This window comes from Ctenocephalides felis, unplaced genomic scaffold (assembly GCF_003426905.1).
Source record: "Ctenocephalides felis isolate EL2017-DRISC unplaced genomic scaffold, ASM342690v1 CF-g0.4_SCAFFOLD_01886, whole genome shotgun sequence".
Taxonomy (NCBI): domain Eukaryota; kingdom Metazoa; phylum Arthropoda; class Insecta; order Siphonaptera; family Pulicidae; genus Ctenocephalides; species Ctenocephalides felis.
Genome location: NW_020538040.1, coordinates 71,366,970 through 71,387,727, shown reverse-complemented (window position 1 = coordinate 71,387,727; position 20,758 = coordinate 71,366,970). Strand labels below are relative to the sequence as shown.

The 20,758-nt window shown below is 30.5% G+C and overlaps 2 protein-coding genes across 2 annotated transcripts; one reads left to right on the top strand and one right to left on the bottom strand.

Annotated features, from left to right (window-relative positions):
* The first annotated feature begins 1,673 nt into the window (after positions 1-1,673).
* Positions 1,674-2,548, top strand: LOC113375301 (zinc finger protein 706-like). The gene is given in 4 exon segments (XM_026615240.1): positions 1,674-1,745; positions 2,007-2,132; positions 2,135-2,151; positions 2,471-2,548. Coding segments are annotated over 3 exon segments (219 nt in total). The 5' UTR covers positions 1,674-1,745; positions 2,007-2,008.
* A 1,044-nt stretch (positions 2,549-3,592) lies between these two features.
* LOC113376876 (phospholipase ABHD3-like) lies at positions 3,593-19,479 on the bottom strand. The gene is made up of 7 exons (XM_026616956.1): positions 19,171-19,479; positions 8,648-8,817; positions 7,062-7,272; positions 5,002-5,212; positions 4,439-4,569; positions 4,214-4,379; positions 3,593-3,892 (listed from the first exon to the last, which is right to left on the bottom strand). Exons 1-7 carry the CDS (start codon positions 19,270-19,272, stop codon positions 3,636-3,638), a joined length of 1,248 nt encoding a protein of 415 aa, XP_026472741.1. The 5' UTR covers positions 19,273-19,479; the 3' UTR covers positions 3,593-3,635.
* Between the last annotated feature and the right edge of the window lie 1,279 nt (positions 19,480-20,758).

Below are 20,758 nucleotides of genomic sequence, written 5' to 3'. Positions count from 1 at the left end.
TTCATATTGATTAAATAATTATATATAGAAGTTATGTTAAAATAAACTCTAAACAATTTTCAATAAAGAAATTGAATAACAAATATATTTCTTACTATTAAGTGTTACTCTTTATGTTACAGTCTTACTATATGTATCATTTAATTTTAATAAAATACATAATGTAACTAAGAATTGATGCTGATGTGATAAAAAAATAACTGCAAAAAGATAAGAAAAAAATATGATAAAAAACACAACAAACAAGAATTCTAAGATTTCAAAGAACTACTCTATATATTGCTTACCTATGATCTTGACCACATTGAATAGATACTATATCTTCATTTCCAACCTTTGGAATTGAAAAAGGCAATACTTTACTTTCAGTATATAACGCAATTTTATCAATGGGGGGCGACCACATTGGCCATAAGAATTATTTCCTATAGTAAAAGCTCCCCTCTCTATCAGTAAGAATAATACTGTGAGCACGGCCACTTTTGATACTGATCACATTCGTAACTTCTGGCTCAAGTAAAGGCAATGAGATTGGAGGCAGGGTAGGTTAAGAATTCCAAAATACCATCTTTCCTTTGAGTTTGCAATCCTAGAAAATTAAATTTAGGCATTTAATATACTGTTTTACTTTTTATTTTTAAAATTGAACAATTGATTTTAATTAACTAAATTAATCAAGCATATCATACTAAAATCATATTCAAGCATATCATACTTAAATATTAATTTAATTAATTAATTCTTGAAATTTACTGCAAAACATGAAATCAACATTAAAGTACCAATGTTTTAATCATTAATTTTTTATTCACAATCTTGATATTTTATCTAATTTGAAGTTAAACACAATACGAAAATTAGGAAATGTACTTTAGACATTTAAAAGATAAATGATTTTTTGCATAAGTTAACTTAACAGCATGTTTACCGATTTGAGAATCTGTATTAATGCCAGTTCCAAATACTTTTAACCGTCTTAGATTTAACAGCAAATAATGTAAAGCCATAGCCGCAAGCTATATCTGTGATATCATATTTTTCAGCAAAACTAATTCTAGTTGGATGAGTAACCACAGAAGACAATGACTTCCTTGTTGTTTTTGGCTCACTGATACCTAAAGCGCCAGTTTCAGCAAGTCCCCAAGCATATACTCTTCTGTCCCTCTCTTTAGCAACCGGGTATTCAAATACTGTTTCATACATAAATCTTTTAGTAAAGAAATAATTTATAATCCAGAAAATATTACAGAACAAATTGGTTAATATCAGCTAAGATTGTGGACAGACAATATTACAATTCGACTGCTGTCTGTTTGTCATTAAATATTTTGAATATGAATATTGTATATCTAGACTAAATATTTAACCTATTCACACAATATTGAAAAAATGAACTTGTGCGTTTGACAATTAAACTATGTGTATTACATTTGACTGACCTGGTATGTTTGTGGTCTCTGTCGTACCCTTAGCTTGTCTAATTTTTTACTAAATTGCCTGAAAAACAGCCTTGATGCACAACGCGTTAACTCCACGTCCATGCGCATTTTGTGGTTATGATCACAATTTTAAACAAAAGGCGTAATGCTATAGGAAACTGTCAAACTTTCGAATTTTCGCGCCCTCTATTTCCAGTTGAAATTTTTACATGGCGCTGCAATCTTCTCAATACTTTTCCTTTTTCTACAGAATAGGGAATAGCTGTCAAATTTTTGCTCTAGCAAATTCTAAGTGATAAGTGCAAGGTGAGGATTTGTTAATTAATATATTATTTTTATAATTGTAATAAAAAAAAAAGTGTTTGTAGCTTGTTTGTTAATTTGTTTCGTCACAATATGTTTTGTCGTTTTGGCATTCTTTCATTAATGTAAACCCGACAATTCTCTTGGAAAGGTGTTACACATTAAATTTTGTTATTTTTCTAATACTTAATTTATTTAAATTAGTTTACATTTTATGCACTGTAGTTTTTAAGGTCATATCAATTCTAACCATATGTTTCGCAGACATGGCGCGTGGTCAGCAGAAAGTGCAATCGCAACAGAAAGCCGCTGAAAAATCGGCGAAATTGAAGAAACAAAAAGGACACAGTGCAAACGAACAAAAAAAGGCAGCTCAGAAAGCTCTTGTTCACGTTGTGCTATATGCAAGGTAGGACAAAGTTCTTCAAAATCAAGTGCTAAATGTGCTACTTTTCTACATGTTATTACTGCATTTTAGTATTACTTGATTATTCTTTTAGAATAATCAAACGGAAAGAGTTTTCATTTACATTTATCTTTGACTTGAATATGTTTAAACTATCATATATTGTGAAAATAAGATCTTAAATTTTGCATATAGTAGTATATTATGAAATAAAATTCCTCGAATTGGTTTAACAGTACCTAAGTAAAAATGTTATTTCCTCAAATTTCTGTAATGAACAAATATAGTATGAAATTATGATGCATTATATAATATTTTTCAGGCTCAAATGCCAGATCCGAAAACATACAAGCAGCATTTTGAAAACAAACACCCAAAAAATGATCTTCCTGAGATCTGAAAGGAAAGGAATATATAAGTTGTAATATTTCAATAATGTTGTCTTAAATTTCTCATCTATAATATTTTGTGCTGTGTTTATATTGTTCTAATTTACATATATATATATATATATACATATGTATTTATATATATGTGTATTATATTCACCAACGAAATAAAGATTTCACATTCATACAGCATTTAGAGATTCATAGATTTTATATTATATATGCTGTGCATGTTATGTTTAATGGGGTGTAAGGGCAAAATATAAATACAATTGAATTTGCTTTCATTTCCATTTTAGCATAAAGTATCAATGTATTTACATCTTAGGTTAAATATTAATAATTTTGTATAATAAAATTTTTTAATCAAAGTAATCTCTTTTACTAAAGTGAAAAGCCCTTTTAAGAGAGTGGTTTATGTCATGTATTAAAACACATGAAATAGAACAATGCCACAAATTAAATTAAGAAGACCTTAATTTCATTTAAAAAAAAAAATGGTGTTATTACTTATGGAGGGCTTGCTCGTAGGTAAGTGGCTAGAACGACCGGACCTGGATCAGGGGTTCTTGGTTCGATACCCACTTCGAGCAGCCTGTTGTCAGGCAGCACGATGTGACAACGATTTTTGCTTAGAAATTAGATAGCAATATGTTTCCAAGTGAAAACAGCCCTAATACGGTATTGCTGCAACAATTAAATGCATCACTATTACAGTAATTGTTATAATAAAAATTCAGCACATAGAGATGAGACAACTGTTTGGGTTGCCATCTATAATAAAACAAACGTAGTTTGTAAGATATTAATCACAACAGCTCATAGAATCCATAAGTTCTGATAATTTAAAAAAAAAAAATTACTTATGGAAATTACACAGTACTAAATTCGCATTAATAAAATATTCCTAGTAAAGAAACAACAAAATAACATCAGGAATAATATATTTAGAGAATTTCCTGGTTAGACTATATAATTATACATTAATAACATTATTTATTTTATATGTAAAACAAAATTATAAAAAGTCAGATTAATTAATTATATCTAAAAAGAATGATACTAAAATAATACTATTTTATGCTCAACTTTAAATAATCATAAGTTAACAGTACTTGCAACAGCCGAATATAAATCTACACTATCACATTGATAAGGTACTTGAATTTTCTTTTTTAAAGAATTAATGTCATTATTGACATTAAAAACAGCAGAAAAATATTGGCCAAAGAGTCTTGCCATATACTGATTTTGAGTTAAAGGCCACAATCCATCCATAAAACCAATGTGCCCTCCACGGGCTGTAACAGCAATTGCAACATAGCTACTATTTTCTGCTTGCTCGATGGGAATAGCTGTAACATATAAACAAATATGTTAGAATATTAAATAATTAAGGCCAATTTTAATATCATATAAGTATAATTTTTAACCAAATACTATAAACAAATTTGTGTGGTAATTAAATTAAAGTGCTTTGAATGCATCCAAAAATTTAATAATAAATTTCCGGTAAATCTATGACAAAGAAAGCAAAATCTATTTTCAAGGGACTTAAAAAACATCAAAATAAATATCTAACATGACTTTATCTCAGTAGTTACTTATATTTTGATTTATATTATTTTCTAAATGCAAAATACAATACATAAAAACAAATAAAACAACTGAATTACCATCGAGAGGTTGAAATGGATCATCTGCGGCACTGAGACATAACAAGGGTACTGTAATCTTGTCTATTTTATCATGTAGAGTTGCAGCAGAATAATAGTCATCAATATTTTTGTAACCAAAATGCAATGTAGTAAAATTTTCATCAAATTCCTTTATGGTTTTGCTCTAAAATTAATGAGTGATAAAGTAGTTTATTCGATCGTAACGATTCAATTATTACTTACTGCCAGGACTTTATCCATGTCCCATGGCCCAATCATCTGAGTTTTATACTGTTTCAATGTTGTACATAAATTTGATGCCAAGTAGCGACCAAGCATACTGTTCAAATAAGGCTTTTCTATACTTTTTGTACCTATAAAATGCAAATAAATTACATCCAAAGATGAAAAAAAAATGTATAAATATCTTTACAATGCAAGATAAATTTTTGCCTACATATGTAGGCAAGCGCTTTAAGTACACCGTCACTAAAGTTTAATATTTTGAGTAAAAGATCGTTAAATATTTTCAGTTGAATTAACTTATTGAGAATACATATAGTAAAAATGATTCATTCTATGAAACATTCTTTGTCTACATCCAACTGTATCATCTGCGAATAGAGTTTTCGCTAAATTAAAATATAAGATAATGCCCGGGAAAAGTTAAGGCAGTGAATAAATAATTACAAATGAATGTTGATTAAATTAAAATATCATTATTACTGATTATGGTTTGCATATAAATGAATAAATGAATAAAATAAAATTAAAATTCGACCATATATATCAATATACGAACCAACCTTTGAAAACATTCCATGGAGCAGATATGATCATGGCAGCTGTTAAAACACTAGATGCCCTTTTGCTTCTTGTGGCTATATAATTTCCTATGAGAAGAGCCCCCATAGAGATTCCTACGGCGCCTAACTGCACATCTGAATTTAAAGTATGCACATGTTCCACTACTTCAGAGAGATCATCAACGTTTGCTGCGCAATATAGACGAGGTGTCTAACAATGAGACAAAAAAAAAAACGGTTTACACGAGCTAACATCGTAAAACTATAATATTCTCAACCTAATAAAAAATGCATCTTAAAAATAAGCCGTAATTCTTTGCACTCTTTGCAGCCAATATTAAAATTTTAACAGAATTTTTTCAAATTCGTTTTAACAGAAACCTGTTTTTGGTATTGTAAAAACAATTTGACCTATTTTTCATAAAAATTAATTAATGTGATTCCCAACTAATAATATAATTGTCCTATCTACGATACGAGCACTTTTTTTAAATATAATTTTTAAAGAACAAAATTGAACAACAAGCATGATAACAAAATTAACACAAATAATTTAACAAATAGCACGTGCATTTAAAAAATTTTAAAGACACCGTTGTATAATCGACTTATCGCACAGAAGAATTTTTGAAGTCCTTCTTGGTTGACACATAATAGCTATATAATTCCCTAAAGGTATGGAAAATTGCCATACAGATGAGCAATAAACCTAATTGACCACTTGCACATATTTTATCATACTATGCCCAAATGTTGAAATAGGAAATTGAAAATGATTAAATCATAATGACCATTAGAATAAATTACGAATTGTTCAAATACCAGGATGAGGCGAGTCTGTAAGACAATGCAACCCCATCCTTCGTATGAAATGAACTGAGAACCTCGGGTTAACTCGTCTGGGATTTTGGTGAAACTCCGCTGAGTTGAGTAATGTTTGGTTCGTCCGAATCCATCTCGCAACCGCTATGGCAAGGGCATTAAATATGCATAATATGGAGACCGCCTTCAACAAACAGCTCATAGGACACGTAAGGTTAAGTAGTTCTGAATGCTGTTGAAACAATAAATAAACTAGTGGTGTATGGCATCGTACCTTAAGACAAATTGCTGGAACTTTCCATACCAATTTTAATTACTTATTTTTAATTTAATTATTAATTTTGTTTTTTAAACTTTGAAAAAATTAGATTTTTGAGAAATTTTAAATTTAAAAAAAAAAAGAAAATTTTTGAAAACTTTGAAAATTTTGAAATTTTTTTCAAGGCAATCGCGCACTGCTTTAGCTACATAGAGACGAAATATCGAAGCGCGCAAGCACCGCCTCGCCTTCGGCAGGCTTTATAACCTTTCTCGAGATCAGCTTAACACCTTGAAGACCGCATCGAAAATCGTTCTTTACTTGTTGGGACCGCACCAAAAAATGGTCTATTCCAGATAACACACATATCGTGTATCTACCGGTGGCCACGCGGTTCTGTAATGTTAGTTCGTTGTGGTGTACCACCGGTGGACATGCGGTATTACGCGCGAAGAAGCGTTAACGCCTAACATCTGCGGGCCCAAGATTCATCGAGCTAAATAGCACGGAAAGGGGTTAAACAATTAAATGAATTTCTTTGAAATCCCTCAGAGCTTGGTCCCGGAGTAGAGTTCGATGCTATATTTTAGCCCTTACCGAAGTAGCAAAACTTTATCTCCGTGGTTTCCAACCTGTAAGGCGTGACTCCTCAGGAGGCCGTGAGGTTGTTGCAAGAGTGGGATGTACAACTGCTTTCAAAATACTATTTTCGAAAATAAATCAAAATGTTGGAATTATATAAGAAATAAATAGACCAATATTTTTTATGTATATTCTTATAAATTATATTATTCAGTTGATTATTTATTTTTAAAATTAGATTGTAAAAAAAATCAAACAGCTTGTTGGGTGGGGTAGCGTACAATGTTGGCAACCACTGTCTAAGACACTTTACCAAATTTGCTTTTTATTCCTTAAAGAAATAGTTGCACATAATTCCCAAATAAAAATCATTAGAACAAAACCTTTTTAATAGTACCTTTAGTTGTACACCTGCTAGACCACGGTTATTGAATACAACACAGCGAACACCTATGCTGTTAGCAGATAACGCAAGACATTTAATATATTCTGCCTGCGATTCTCCAGTCAATCCCGGAAGGATTAATATTACTGGCGACTTTGGATCACATCCTGTTTCTAGCCAATCGAGCCCAATTTCGCCACCGTCAGCCAATGTTAAAATTTCTCTGAAATATAATGTAACCAAAATATTGGGTTATAGTTTACAACAATATTGCGATGGTCAACATTACGGATGGGCCATAAAAGTCAACAAAAATCATGTTTAAAAATATTTAGATATAGCAAATAAAACGCATTAAATTTATATTTAACATGTGTTAATTCAGAAAGAATATTATAGTTTTCGCTGTAAATATGAAAGAATTCTTTTAGGACATTTTTATCGCTATCAACAAGAAACGATAAAAATGATCAAAACAATATAAATCATAAATAAACGTGGAAATTGTAAAGATTATTTATAGCTAAAACGGTAATTAAATAAGTAATATTGCTAATGCAGAAGTACGTTTCATCATTCTGATAAAATTTGTAATTTGGGGGCGTCCTTTAATTAGGTGATCGTCTTTTTAAGGAATTTTGGACCCCGTCCTCCTTGATGATACGCGGTGATATTCAAAATTAACCCCCCCCTTCCCCACCAAACATCACGTGTATTTTTAGTTACGAGAAAAAATCGTAAAATTTCTGATCTTTGGTTTCGATTTTTTTTTAATTTCAGGTAAAAAATAAATACACGTTATATCTTATTATACTCCTCCCTCCCCCACGAGGTATTTCGTGATTTTTTGTCAAACAAACCCCCCCACTCCCCTAAAAACCTCACGTGATTAATGGACGCCCCCTTTGTGGAAAAGAGATATAATTTTACTGAATACAAGTGCCATGAAAGCTTTTCTGTTACAATTTCTAGAAACTGGGTTGGAAAAAGTATTTATAAAAGAAATACAAATTGAAATAACTAGACAAACTTGCAGATGGTTTGAGCAAGTTGAGAAAATGAAGATAATTATGATACAGGATGCAATACACAGAAGCATGGACGCAAAATTTGAAAAATAGATTGCAGAGTATAACTACATAGTAACTATAAGCGGTGAACAAAAAATGGTTATGTATCTGTCTTCTAAGTAAGCACTAATAATATAATAATAATAATAATAATAATAATAATAATAATATGATTGGTAATTGGTAACTAGTATTGTTTTTCTTAAAGGCAGACTTAGAAGGCTTAGCAGTTTAAAAGTTACACAAAATATAGCAAATGATTTCACATTGTTATAACACAAATGCTGACAGTTATTTATAGGTAATAGGCAAGTCCAACAAATGATACGATATTTCTGAGTGATGGCTCGAAACTGCTTCTTCTAAAGTCTAATATTTTATTTGTAAAATAGGGAATTCCAGCTATTCACTCACAATGTTACCCACCTAAATATTAAAGGTTTAGAATTTATAAAAAATGCCACTTTTTCATATAATATCTCTTGATTTGAAAAAAAAGTTTATCGTTTTTTTAATTGTATTACCAACCGTCTGTACTTCACAACGGGCAGTAATCTCGAACGCAAGAGACTGGCAAGCACAGTTTGCGCCCGCGCCTCCACGCACCATAGGGTCGGCCAGAATTTCTGTCTTAGCAAGGGTACGTTGCGCAACAGGAATTGGCGGAAAGGTCCATCTGAACATGCCAGCACAGGCCGCTGCAAAAAAAATAACATAAAATTTATTTTTATATATACAGTAGCGGTCCAAGGGTCCTGAGCGCTCGCGTGCCATTTTATCGTTTGCGTCCCATTTCCTCTATTTTTTACAGTTTGTCATTGTAATATATATATATATATATATATATATATATATATATATATATTTGAATAGTCTTGAATTTGATGTTGATATATATGTTTAATTTGAGTTTAATATTCGGGCGTAACATCAATAAAAATAGTATGAGTTTTTTTAAAAAATTTATTTATTTAAAATCCATACGTTTCGGCTAGCATCTTAGCCATCATTCAGTGGTAATCAAGTTAAAATTTTGTATCCTAATATAGCATATGAAACCATTATTAATCCATGGTATGAGTATGTGCACATTGATAAGATATGTATTTTTTAACACAAACATCACAAATGGTAAAACACACTAATAATCATGATAACTTGACAAGTTGTCGAAACTATGTATTTACTCTTCGGAGTTTAGGATAGAAAAAAAAATTTTTTTTCTATAAACAATTACAGATATTGTAAGTCTGTAGGAAAGATGTCAGTTCATAGATGCATTGAATTTAAAGAAAGCAAAACTTAATTTTCAAAATAAAAAGTTGACAATTTTATCAAAATAACCAATTTTATTGATCATTTTCACGCTAATTTACAATATTTAACTTCCCGTAGGGTAAGTTATAGTAATCGCAAAAAAATCGAAAATGAAAATTTTTATATATCTTTACGTTTCAGAGGTTTCTGAACATTTTGGCATACCTTAGAAAAAATGGATGTATGTGTGTGTGTGTGTGTGTGTGTGTGTGTATGTACGTGTGTGTATGTATGTGCGGATACAAATTTTCGTCGACGATTTCGGGAACACGGATCAACCGATTTGAATAATTTAAAAAACATTCGATTCGTATTGATAAGGAGACGTGCTGATTAGTTTTTGGCAAAGACAGGTCTAGCCGTTCCGAAGATACGGGGCAAAAAGTGCCGAAAACGGTAACTCAGTTTTTAAGAGAACGGAGCGTCCGATTTGAATAATTCAAAAAACGTTTCACTTGTATTGACAAGATGAAAAATCGATAAAATTTTCATGAAGGTAGGTCTAGCGGTTTCGGAGATATGGAGGAAAAAGTAAAAAAATGAGCCATTTGGCGGTCAAAAATGATCATTAGACATATGCACATCAAATTATCAGATATTTTATAGAGATTTTAACAATAAGTATACATTTTGTTAACATTCCTATGGGTTCCGTACCAATGCTTATGCGTTAGACAGCGACGCGGCGCTTACGCGCTTTATATTTTGTCCCTATGCAGTTAAAGCAGTACGATTGCTTTGAAAAAAAAGTTCAGATCTTCCACAATATGTCAAAATAAAGAAAAAAATTTTTTTTTTTCAAAAAAAAAAAATTAAAAAAAAACTTTTTTTTTCAAAAAAAAGTAATTTTTTGTCCAATTTATAGTTTCTCAAAAATCTTATTTTTTCAAAGTAAATTTTTTTCAAAAATGTTAATCGTTTTTAAAAAAATAATAATTTTTGGTACGGGAAGTTCCAGCAATTTGCCTTAAGGCACGATGCCTTAATTGCCTTAAGACAGAATTCCACTTACAGCTAGTTATTTTATGTTTTAAGATTCTATTTTGCATACGCTCTATAATCTCGATAATACCTTTTGGCAGTTATTACAAAATATGGCGAAATAATGTTATGGAAAGAAATTGCATGGAATCGTTCAACAATAATCAATTAAACACCACATTATTAAGTTAGCAATCAATTTAACACCACGTTCACGTGAAATATAAATAACATTATCATTGGCATAAACATGTATGCATAATAGATATATTTACAAAAACGAGCAAGATTTCAATAGAACAAAGAACAATGGCTTTTCAATTGTCCACAAAATGTAAAATGCAATAGTTGTGCTTATGAGCTTAATGTGTTTTCTATTTCGGTCATTGAAGTTATAACATAAATGCATATATATGCGGGTGGATTTGTATGAGTAAAAAAGTCGCATAGCCACATATGATTTTTGAATACTACGGATCAAAATAAGATACTTTGCCGAAAAAACCACATCTCTAAAATAAATTCTGATGCCCCGTATGCAATATATGCATATACAATTAAACATTATCACCAATCTCTAGATAAACCACAACTAATTTATGACGCAATTAACCATCTTTCGACAACGATATCACATGCATTAATATCTCAGTGCCCAAAAGAAAAACTGACTGTTGTTTAGAGCTTCAAAAAATATTATTAATGATATCAAATATAAAAATAAAATTCGTAGATTATGGAAAAAAGCTAATAATCCCCAATATTGCTATTTCAAATTTCAAAAACGAAATATGGAAAAAGAAGCTAGAAACTTCTAATATCTGTCATAATAATATTCGGTATTGTACTGAAAAATTCAAAAAAAAAAAATGAAATCATTCCTATTCTTAAAGTTAACAATCAGTATTTACATAATGATGCTGATAAATCTAATGCAATTGCTGATACATCGGCCATCCAATCTTTTCAAATCATGTTGAGTCCGCGAAAAGAAAAAAAAAAAAAAATCATTCTAACATATAACAGCCTATAGACCTAATGTAAAAAAATTGTTTTCCATAGTCAATTGCTTATTGGAGCAATTACTATAATTTTTTTTTCTTTTGTTTCTTTTTACTTTCTTTATTTTTTTTTTCTTCTATTTTTTTATCTATTTTTATTTATTTATTTATTATTATTATTGTTATTTTTTTTCATTTATTTTTGTGATTATTATTATTATTATTATTATGTGTAATTTAGCCATATAACTCATAGGGTATGTAAATAACTCTGATTGTTATATAATATGAAAATAAAAATAAAAAAAAAAAAAATTCTAACATATCTTATGCAACTCCAAAGATGGGATAAGATAACTAGTAGGGGCATGGCATCGTGCCTTAAGGCAAATTGCAGGAACTTCCCGTACCAAAAATTATTATTTTTTTAAAAGCGATTAACATTTTTGAAAAAAATTTAGTTCGAGAAAATTAGATTTTTGAGAAACTATAAATTCGACAAAAAAAATCTTTTTTTTTTTGAAAAAAAAAATTGTTTGAAAGAAAAAAGTTTTCTTTATTTTGGTATAGTTTGGAAATTCTAAACTTTTTTTCGAAGCAATCGTAACCATTTTCGAACCCATAGAAATGTAAACCAAATTTATACTTATTGTTAAAATCTCTATAAAATATCTGATAATTTGATGTGCATATGTCTAGTGATCAATTTTGACCGCCAAATGGCTTTTTTACTGGATTTCCAAATCCGCTAGACCTGCCTTCATGACAATTTGATCAATTCTTCATCTTGTCAATACAAGTAAAATGTTTTTTGAATTATTAAAATCGGACGCTCCGTTCTCTTAAAAACTGATTTCCCGTTTGTGACAGTTCTTGCTTCGTATCTTTCAAACGGCTAGACCTGCCTATGCCAAAAACTAATCAGCACGTCTCCTTTTCAACAGCAATCGAATGTTTTTTGAATAATTGAAATTGGTTGAACCCTGTTCCCGAAATCGTCGACGAAAATTTATATCCGCACACACACACACACACACACACACGTACACGCACACACACACACGTACACGCACACACACACACATACATCCATTTTTTCTAAGGTATGCCAAAATATTCAGAAACCTCTGAAACGTAAAGATATATAAAAATTTTCATTTTCGATTTTTTTGCGATTACTATAACTTACCCTACGGGAAGTTGATTACCCTACGGGAAGTTAAAAAGTTAACGTTTGAGCACCTCTTTTTCCTAAAGTATTATCAAGCACATACTCCTTAGTATTTTCCATTTATAAAAAAGCTTTTTAAGTAATAACGTTTTAAGCATTCTTTTCTAAAATAAAGGCAAATCGACACTCCTGTCTCCATAGAAAAAGAAATATGTTCCTTATAAGCTTTAAGAGATTTTCTTATTATTTAATGATAATCATATTGTATGTTTACATCATATTGAATGTTGTATAAGAACGATTGTAATTCGATTGTAATTCACAAATGTAAATAAAAAAAGATATTGTATGTTTAAATAACGATGTTGATAATAACAATAATAAAAAAACAATAAAAATTCTATCCATTTTAGTGTTTTATGTTTATTTGAATAAAATTATTAAATCAGGGATACTTCAATTGCTATCTAAATTAATCATTCATTTCCTGGTTTCAATGTTTATTGATTTCATACAACACAAATATTAAAAATTAGGATGATAATTTCTTATCAAACTTTATCAATGCATAATTGATATAATTCGTTACATTTTTGCCATGGTAATCATGTATACAACTTACTAATCATTTAATTTAACAAGGTCAGATGATTACGGTATCTCACAAGGTTATCATTCAACAAAAAATTCTCTAAAAACTCTTCTGAGTACTATTACAAAAAAATGGTTGAAGTCAAATTAATATTTAAATACTGAGTTATATGAAATTGAAGTACTGTGACTATGACGTTTTTCCGTAAGAAAAATGTGTCGCCAATTTATAAGTATCAATTATAGACAGTAAAATATTGCTTGGTAATTAATATGTTCCTAAAATCATTAAAACTTAGAGCTTTTAAAAACTTGTCGATGGTAACGTGCAATTTGCAATCGCTTAATTTCTGAATACCCTAGAGCAGCGGTTTTCAACATGTGGGGCACACCCCCTCGGGGGTGCTGATTCCAAAATACAGTTATCGCATATAACCCAAAAATATTAACATTATACAAAAAAGAAAAAATATTATTGCAAACATTTCTCCATACAGAGATGAAACAACAGTTTGGGTTGCCATATGTAAAACCGACTAGCAATTCAGCACAACAGCTTACAGGACTTGTTCTGTTCTCAATACAGCAACTGAACTTAATGTGTATAATTTTTAGAACCAAGTAAGTATAATGTTATGCCATTTGATTTATATGAATTTGTGGACATTGAAAAACATATATTCACAATAATATCTAAATTTATTTTTGATAATTCTCTACAGTATCTTAAGGTTCAAAGCAATTTCCAAGAGGCACATTTTTATCATTCCACAGAAAAAGTGTAATATTTTTTTCTGTCTCCGCCTTTATTATGAAAATTATGCTTTGCGAAAATAAATTTCGATATGTTCCATATTTAGAAAAAAAAATAAAACTAGTAGGGTGCATGGCATCGTGCCTTAAGGCAAATTGCTGGAAGTTCCCGTACCGTAACAAAATGTTCGAGGAATACTGAATGTTTTCAATTAGATTATTATAAATATTGTAACATTGTCTAATATTTATAAGAATTATATAAACTAAATTACAAAGTTAAAATTATTTGTTTAATCTATATTAGAACTTTTGTCAGAATTAAAAATAAAATCTGAATTATTTTCGATATCCAAAAAAACTAAGAAAAAAAAATAAAAAAAAATACAAAATTTATTATTTTGTTAAGGCAAGCAGAAAGTTCTTTGAATCATTTACATAGGACGCTTAATTCTCTCAAAAACTGCCATTTTTTGCACATTTAGCTCCGTACCTTCGAAATGGCTGGGCCTGCCTTTGCCAAAAACTAATAAACACTTCTCCCAATCATTACTAATTAAATGTTTTTTAGATCATTCAAATCGGATGCTCCGTTCTCTCAAAAACTCGATTTCTATTTTCTACACTCTTTGCCCTTTATCTTCGTAACTGCTGGACCTGCCTTTGCCAAAAACTAATCAGCACATCTCCCTATCAATAGGAATTGAATGTTTTTTGAACCATTTAAATCGGTTGATCCGTGCGCCCGAAAACGTGACTGAAAAATTGTATCCATACATACATACACACACACACATCCATTTTTTCTGAGGTATGCCAAAATATTCAGAAACCTTCAAAACGTCGAGAAATGTAAAAAATTTCAATTTCGATTTTCGGCCCATTACAATAACTTACCCTACGGAAAGTTAAAAAAATCATAAATTAATGCAACAAAAAAGAATAAATTAATTGATTTATTGATGAGAGAAATTTGATGAAACAAATAAAATATGTACTATTTTAAAAATGCTTGGCGGGCCGTAGAAAAATATTTAAAGTTCATATGAAGCCCGTGTGCCGCGGGTTGCTCATGTCGTGTATAAAAACTGCCCTGTCGCCTCAGAGGCGCAAAGGGTTAAATAAAAAACCAATGCTAGATAATCTAGCACGTGTTTCGGGTCTTGATTTAATTTGCTATGCGATACATGTAAATAATTTTAATAAAACACCTTAAAATACAAACAATTTTTGGAAATGGCAACCGTACAAATAAAAATATTTAATAAAAAATTCAATTGTCAATTTTAACAAAATAAATTAAATATACAGTAGAACCTCGATTATCCGGACTAATTGTTGTCGATAGGCATCCGGATAATCGAAAATCCGGATAATCCAAATTATGAAGAATAATGTTTTGTTTATCAAAAATAACAAATGCATACATAGATATCAACAAAAATCGATGTTTATTAGAAAATTAACACTTACATATTTTCTTAGATTACATTATACATGGTCTGTTCAAAAAGTACCCGGAATTACTAATAATTAAATTTCGCGGGTCTGGAGTGTCTGATTGTCAAAAATTTTTTTTTATTGTGTTGGTATACATGCCCCTAAAGTATGATGAAATTTTCAGCTATATTCACTGTTTACTTTGTCTGTGGTAGTCGCTAAGGTTCGACGTGTTTTTCTGAGCTCGGCGATTTTTACAATGGAAGAATTGAAAAAGTCAAAGAATTTGTATTAAATTTGGCGTAAAAAATGAAATAAAGTGTTGCAAAGTGCAAAAATTCACCAGATATGGCTCCGTGTGACTTTTTCCTATTCCCAAAGTTGAAGAGACCCATGAAAGGACGGCGGTTTTCCTCGATTGAAGAAAATCGCCGAGAGTGCTCAAGGACATATCAAAAAGTGAATATCAAGGGTGCTTCGAAAATTGGAAAAAACGCTGGCATAAGTGTATTATATCTGGGGGGGACTACTTTGAAGGGGACCACATTAATGTAGACGAATAAATCAATATTTTTTTGAAAAAACGAAAATTACGAAAACTTTTTGAACAGACCTCGTACATATTATATTAACATGAGCTAACTATATTCAGGTGGTACGTAAAGTATCAATGAAGAAGAAAAGTTGCTTACAAATAATTTGTTGATTGTTTTTGTAAAAACCAACAATATAGAGCTTCTTCTAAGAGTTTATTTTTCGGTCTCTTCACCATTTTCCGATTTTCACTACCCTCTTTACTATCTAACTTGCAAGTGTACGACAAAATTGAAGCGGCATTCTTTTTAATATCGCTTATAGTGGATGTATCTACACTACACCATACCTATCAGCTAACTTACGGCCGGTTTCGCCTTTTTTAATGATTCTATAATATTTATTTTATCTTTAAGGGATAACACCATCCTTTAAAAATGTATATATGCACGTTAAAACAGAGAATGTATTAATGTATATATGCACATCAGGATATGCAAGTTCCGATGCGATTATGTCCGGATGATCGCGAATCCGTATAACCGAGGTCCGGATAATCGAGGTTCTACTGTATTCATTACATTCAATAATTATAAGTTGATTTTGCTATAGTTATTACCCCAACAGTCTGCCTGAAATTTCCGGCCGTTTAAAAGTAACGGGGCAAAAAATGCCAAAAATTAAGGTGACCATACGTCCCGGTTTGACCGGGACAGTCCCGCATTTCCATCTTGTGTCCCGGGTTTTTCTAAAATTAATATTTGTCCCGGATTTATATCTTTTGTCACGGATTTTCGAAAAGTATAAGTCTAAATTGAATATTTTTCTTATTTAATAATAAAACTAGCTGTAAGTGGAATTCTGTCTTAAGGCAATTAAGGCATCGTGCCTTAAGGCAAATTGCTGGAACTTCCCGTACCAAATTTATTATTTTTTTTTAAAAACAATTAACATTTTTGAAAAAATTTTACTTAAAAAAAATAAGATTTTTGAGAAACTATAAATTGGACAAAAAATTACTTTTTTTGAAAAAAAAATTAAAAATTTTTATTTATTTTTTTTTTGAAAAAAAAATGTTTTCTTTATTTTGACATATTTTGGAAGATCTGAACTTTTTTTCAAAGCAATCGAACTGCTTCAACTGCTTAGAGACAAAATATAAAGTGCGTACGCGTCGCCGTCTAACGCATAAACATTGGTACGGAACCCATAGGAATGTAAACATAATTTATACTTATTGTTAAAATCTCTATAAAATATCTGATAACGATATCTGAAATGGCATTTTTTTTACTTTTTTGTTAGATCTCCGAAACCGCTAGATCTGCCCTTATGAAAATTTGATCAATTCTTCATCTTGTCAATACAAGTAAAATGTTTGTTGAATTATTAAAATCGGACGCTCCGTTCTCTTAAAAACTGAGGTACCGTTTTTGGCACTTTTTGCCCCATATCTTCGGAATTGCTAGATCTGCCTTCGCCAAATACTAATCAGCACGTCTCCTTATCAATACGAATCGAAAGTTTTTTGAATTACTCAAAACGGTTGATCCGTGTTCCCGAAATCGTCGACGAAAATTTGTATCCGCACACGCATACACACACGCACACACACACATACACATACATACATTTTTTCTAAAGTATGGTATACTTAAAAAATTATGGTCACCTTACAAAAATGGTAAATGGTCGAGATAACGGAACATCCGATTTCAATGATAAAAGCATTTTATTTGTATCGGCGAAATGAAGAACTGATAAAATTTTTGGGAAGGGTCCAGCGGTTTCCGAGATCCAATATAAAATATGCGGTCAAAAATGATCATTAGACACATGCACATTTGGCGGTCAAAAATTATCATTAGACACATGCAGATCATATTATCAGATATTTTATAAAACATTTCTATGAGTTCCGTACCTAAATTTATCCGTAGCAATGCGATGCGGCGCTACGCGCTTCGATATTTCCTCCCTACGCAGCTAACGCAACGCGATTGCTTTGAAAAAAAGTTCAAAATTTCCAAAACATTTCAGAATATTAAAAAAAAAACAGATTTTTTTAAAAATTTAAACATTCTAAAAAATCGGTTTCGCCAAAAATTTTATACTTTTAAAAAAATAATAATATTCGGTGCGGGAAGCTTCAGCAATGTGCCTTAAGGGGGTATTCTACTGTAGAAGCATGAATTTTGCCCGGTTTTTGAAGCGCTGTATAAAGGAAACAAATAATATTTTTACTATCTATTTTTTTATCATTTGTTTATTGATATTTTATTATTACATAAAAAAAATTATTAAAGAAAAAAAATTAGAATTCACAAAGTTATGAGCAGTCAAAGAGGGTGTCCTGGCGTGCATGATTCCAACCCTCCTGGTGATCCGAAACATAAAAAATAGATGGATTCTGAACTTATTATAGATGCCGCTATCGTATGAACCTTGGATAAGTTAAAAAAAAAATTTTGTTTGAATGGCGGCAGTTTGAAAAAATAAATATTTTTTTTCATGTTTTTTTTTTAACAATTCCGAATTTTTAAAAAATACTAAATGAAAAGTTATAGTTTTGGGAAAGGTCCATGCGATAAAGCAATGTATAGAGAAGATCCTCTCCAAATTTGAAGTAAATTGGTTCATTAGAACTCGAGATATCCTTACCGCCAGCTCGAAAAAAGTAGTTCTGAGAAAAACGCGTTCAGAGTTTTGAGACTCGGTCGGACCCGAACCGAGGCCACGTCACTAAAACGGACATAACTCAGGAAATAATAGTAATTTTGAAAAATCCTTTTAATGACATATTTTTGAATTACTAAACTTTGAAAATATAAAAATATAATAAAATTCTACAGTAGAATACCCCATTAAGGCACGATGCCATGCACGACTAGTTAGTTATTATATATCTTTCATCGTCCGAAATACTCACACGCGCTTATATTACCGCATGCCTACACCTAACATGGTATATATTGATCCAATGTGACTGCAGATTTCTATTTTTTGTTGTATAGCATCATATTTAAATTGAGTTATAACATTAAAGATTAAAGTTGTTTTGTAAAACACGTAAAGTTAATAGTATTAAAAAAGAAGAACCTTTTTTTACAATTTAACTATTGAAATCGTTATATTAACATTTATTTATAGGCCATATAAAAACGTTCGGAACAAATTCAAAAATTATGATCGTAACAGGTATTGAATTCGTTTTGTTGTTTGAATTTCGACCAAAAAACATTAGAATTATCTATTAAACTTACCTTAACAACTTGGCATAGATAATAAATAACATATCCAATGCTGCATGCAAAAAACAACGTCTGTCCTGACATATCCTCGAATATTGTTAACATCCATTCCATTTTCAGCAAAATATCACAAACTTCTTCAACAGAATACTTTTATAAACGTAATCAACAAACACAATAATTAATATAAATCACATACGATGCGATGACAAAATTCAGATAAGCAACCAATTCGAAAATGAACAATTATAAATGGAAACATGCACAATATCACGGAACACCGACAATCCGACATACAACCGTCTAACCTCTCCGCGAAGCGTGCTGAGAATGACAGGACAGATGAGACAGGCTGACAAATAATCAAATAATATCATAATGATCTCACGGGAATCGACGTGCGAAGTTATTAGCCGAATGTTCGCATGGCTATCGCGTTACCCTAGACAATATAATAATATAGACGTTTCTCTCTCCCGGTATTTTGGTTCAGAGAGTTAGTTTTCGTAGCGTACAACACTTCGAAATGGCGCTTTAATCGCGTATCGCTCAGCATTCGAATTAGCGCGCCAAAATTTGAAATGAATATTTTTATAGTTTTTAAAATAAATTAATAATAATATAAAAAATGTATAACTTGAAAAATAGTTTATTTGAATTGAATTTTTGCATTACAATATTATATTTTGTAAAAATACAATGATAATAACATATCAAACAATAATATATTATAATATGTATCTCATCAATAAAATTAAAAATGACAATAAACATATCTACAGCTTTAAATACAAATCACACATACTTATAATAACAATTTTTATTGCACTCTAACTTGACAGAATGAAAATTATTGACAACAAGCCTTTTGTGTGATCTAATAAATGGACGGTAAGATTGGTATTATTAACCCCGTGAGTATTAGAACTACCAAAAACTTCTATTCTATGAGTTTATTCTATTCTAGTACTATAAAGATTTAGTATAACTTAGCGAACACTGAATTACAGTGTTTGTGTAACTAATAATCATCCCAAATAAGATTTGACTCTTTTCAGCAAATTCCTTACAATGAATCAAGTCATATCGAATGACTCTTACATTATATACACTATGTATTACATACATTCCACACTTTCTATTATATTCACTACACTTGCTCTGCAATTAAAAGTCATACTTTTTGTTTAAACAATTATTCAAACTTAATAAACAATTACACACAACACTCGTTAACAGAATAGTTGCAAATCACAATAACAACTCAGATCAAAATGGCGGCTTGATGCTAGAGGATTACAAACCTGTCACTTGATATCGGCTCACTAGCGCCAAATCTTCACCTAGGTTATGTTACTTTAAGTACGATTAGTGAACGCGGGTTTTACACTGAGATACAAGGGCCTGCGCGTTACTGTCATGTCTATGCAATATCTTATCGAAATCATTCGCTCCCAAAAAATTGCATTATGCAATACGTTATATATCATATCACATCTTATATGATATCATGTTAAAGCATTAAAAATAATTACAGGCGATTCATCACACATAAAAGAAATATAAATTAATTTAACAATTCACATGACACAATACATAC

Excerpts from the sequence above, each read along its gene's own strand:
- LOC113376876 (XM_026616956.1), bottom strand. The coding sequence starts at position 19,272 with ATGGAATGGATGTTAACAATATTCGAGGATATGTCAGGACAGACGTTG. Across the intron at positions 7,273-8,647 it reads CCCGTTGTGAAGTACAGACG|AGAAATTTTAACATTGGCTG; the intron begins GTTGGTAATACA and ends ATTATATTTCAG. Across the intron at positions 4,380-4,438 it reads ACATGGATAAAGTCCTGGCA|AGCAAAACCATAAAGGAATT; the intron begins GTAAGTAATAAT and ends CATTAATTTTAG.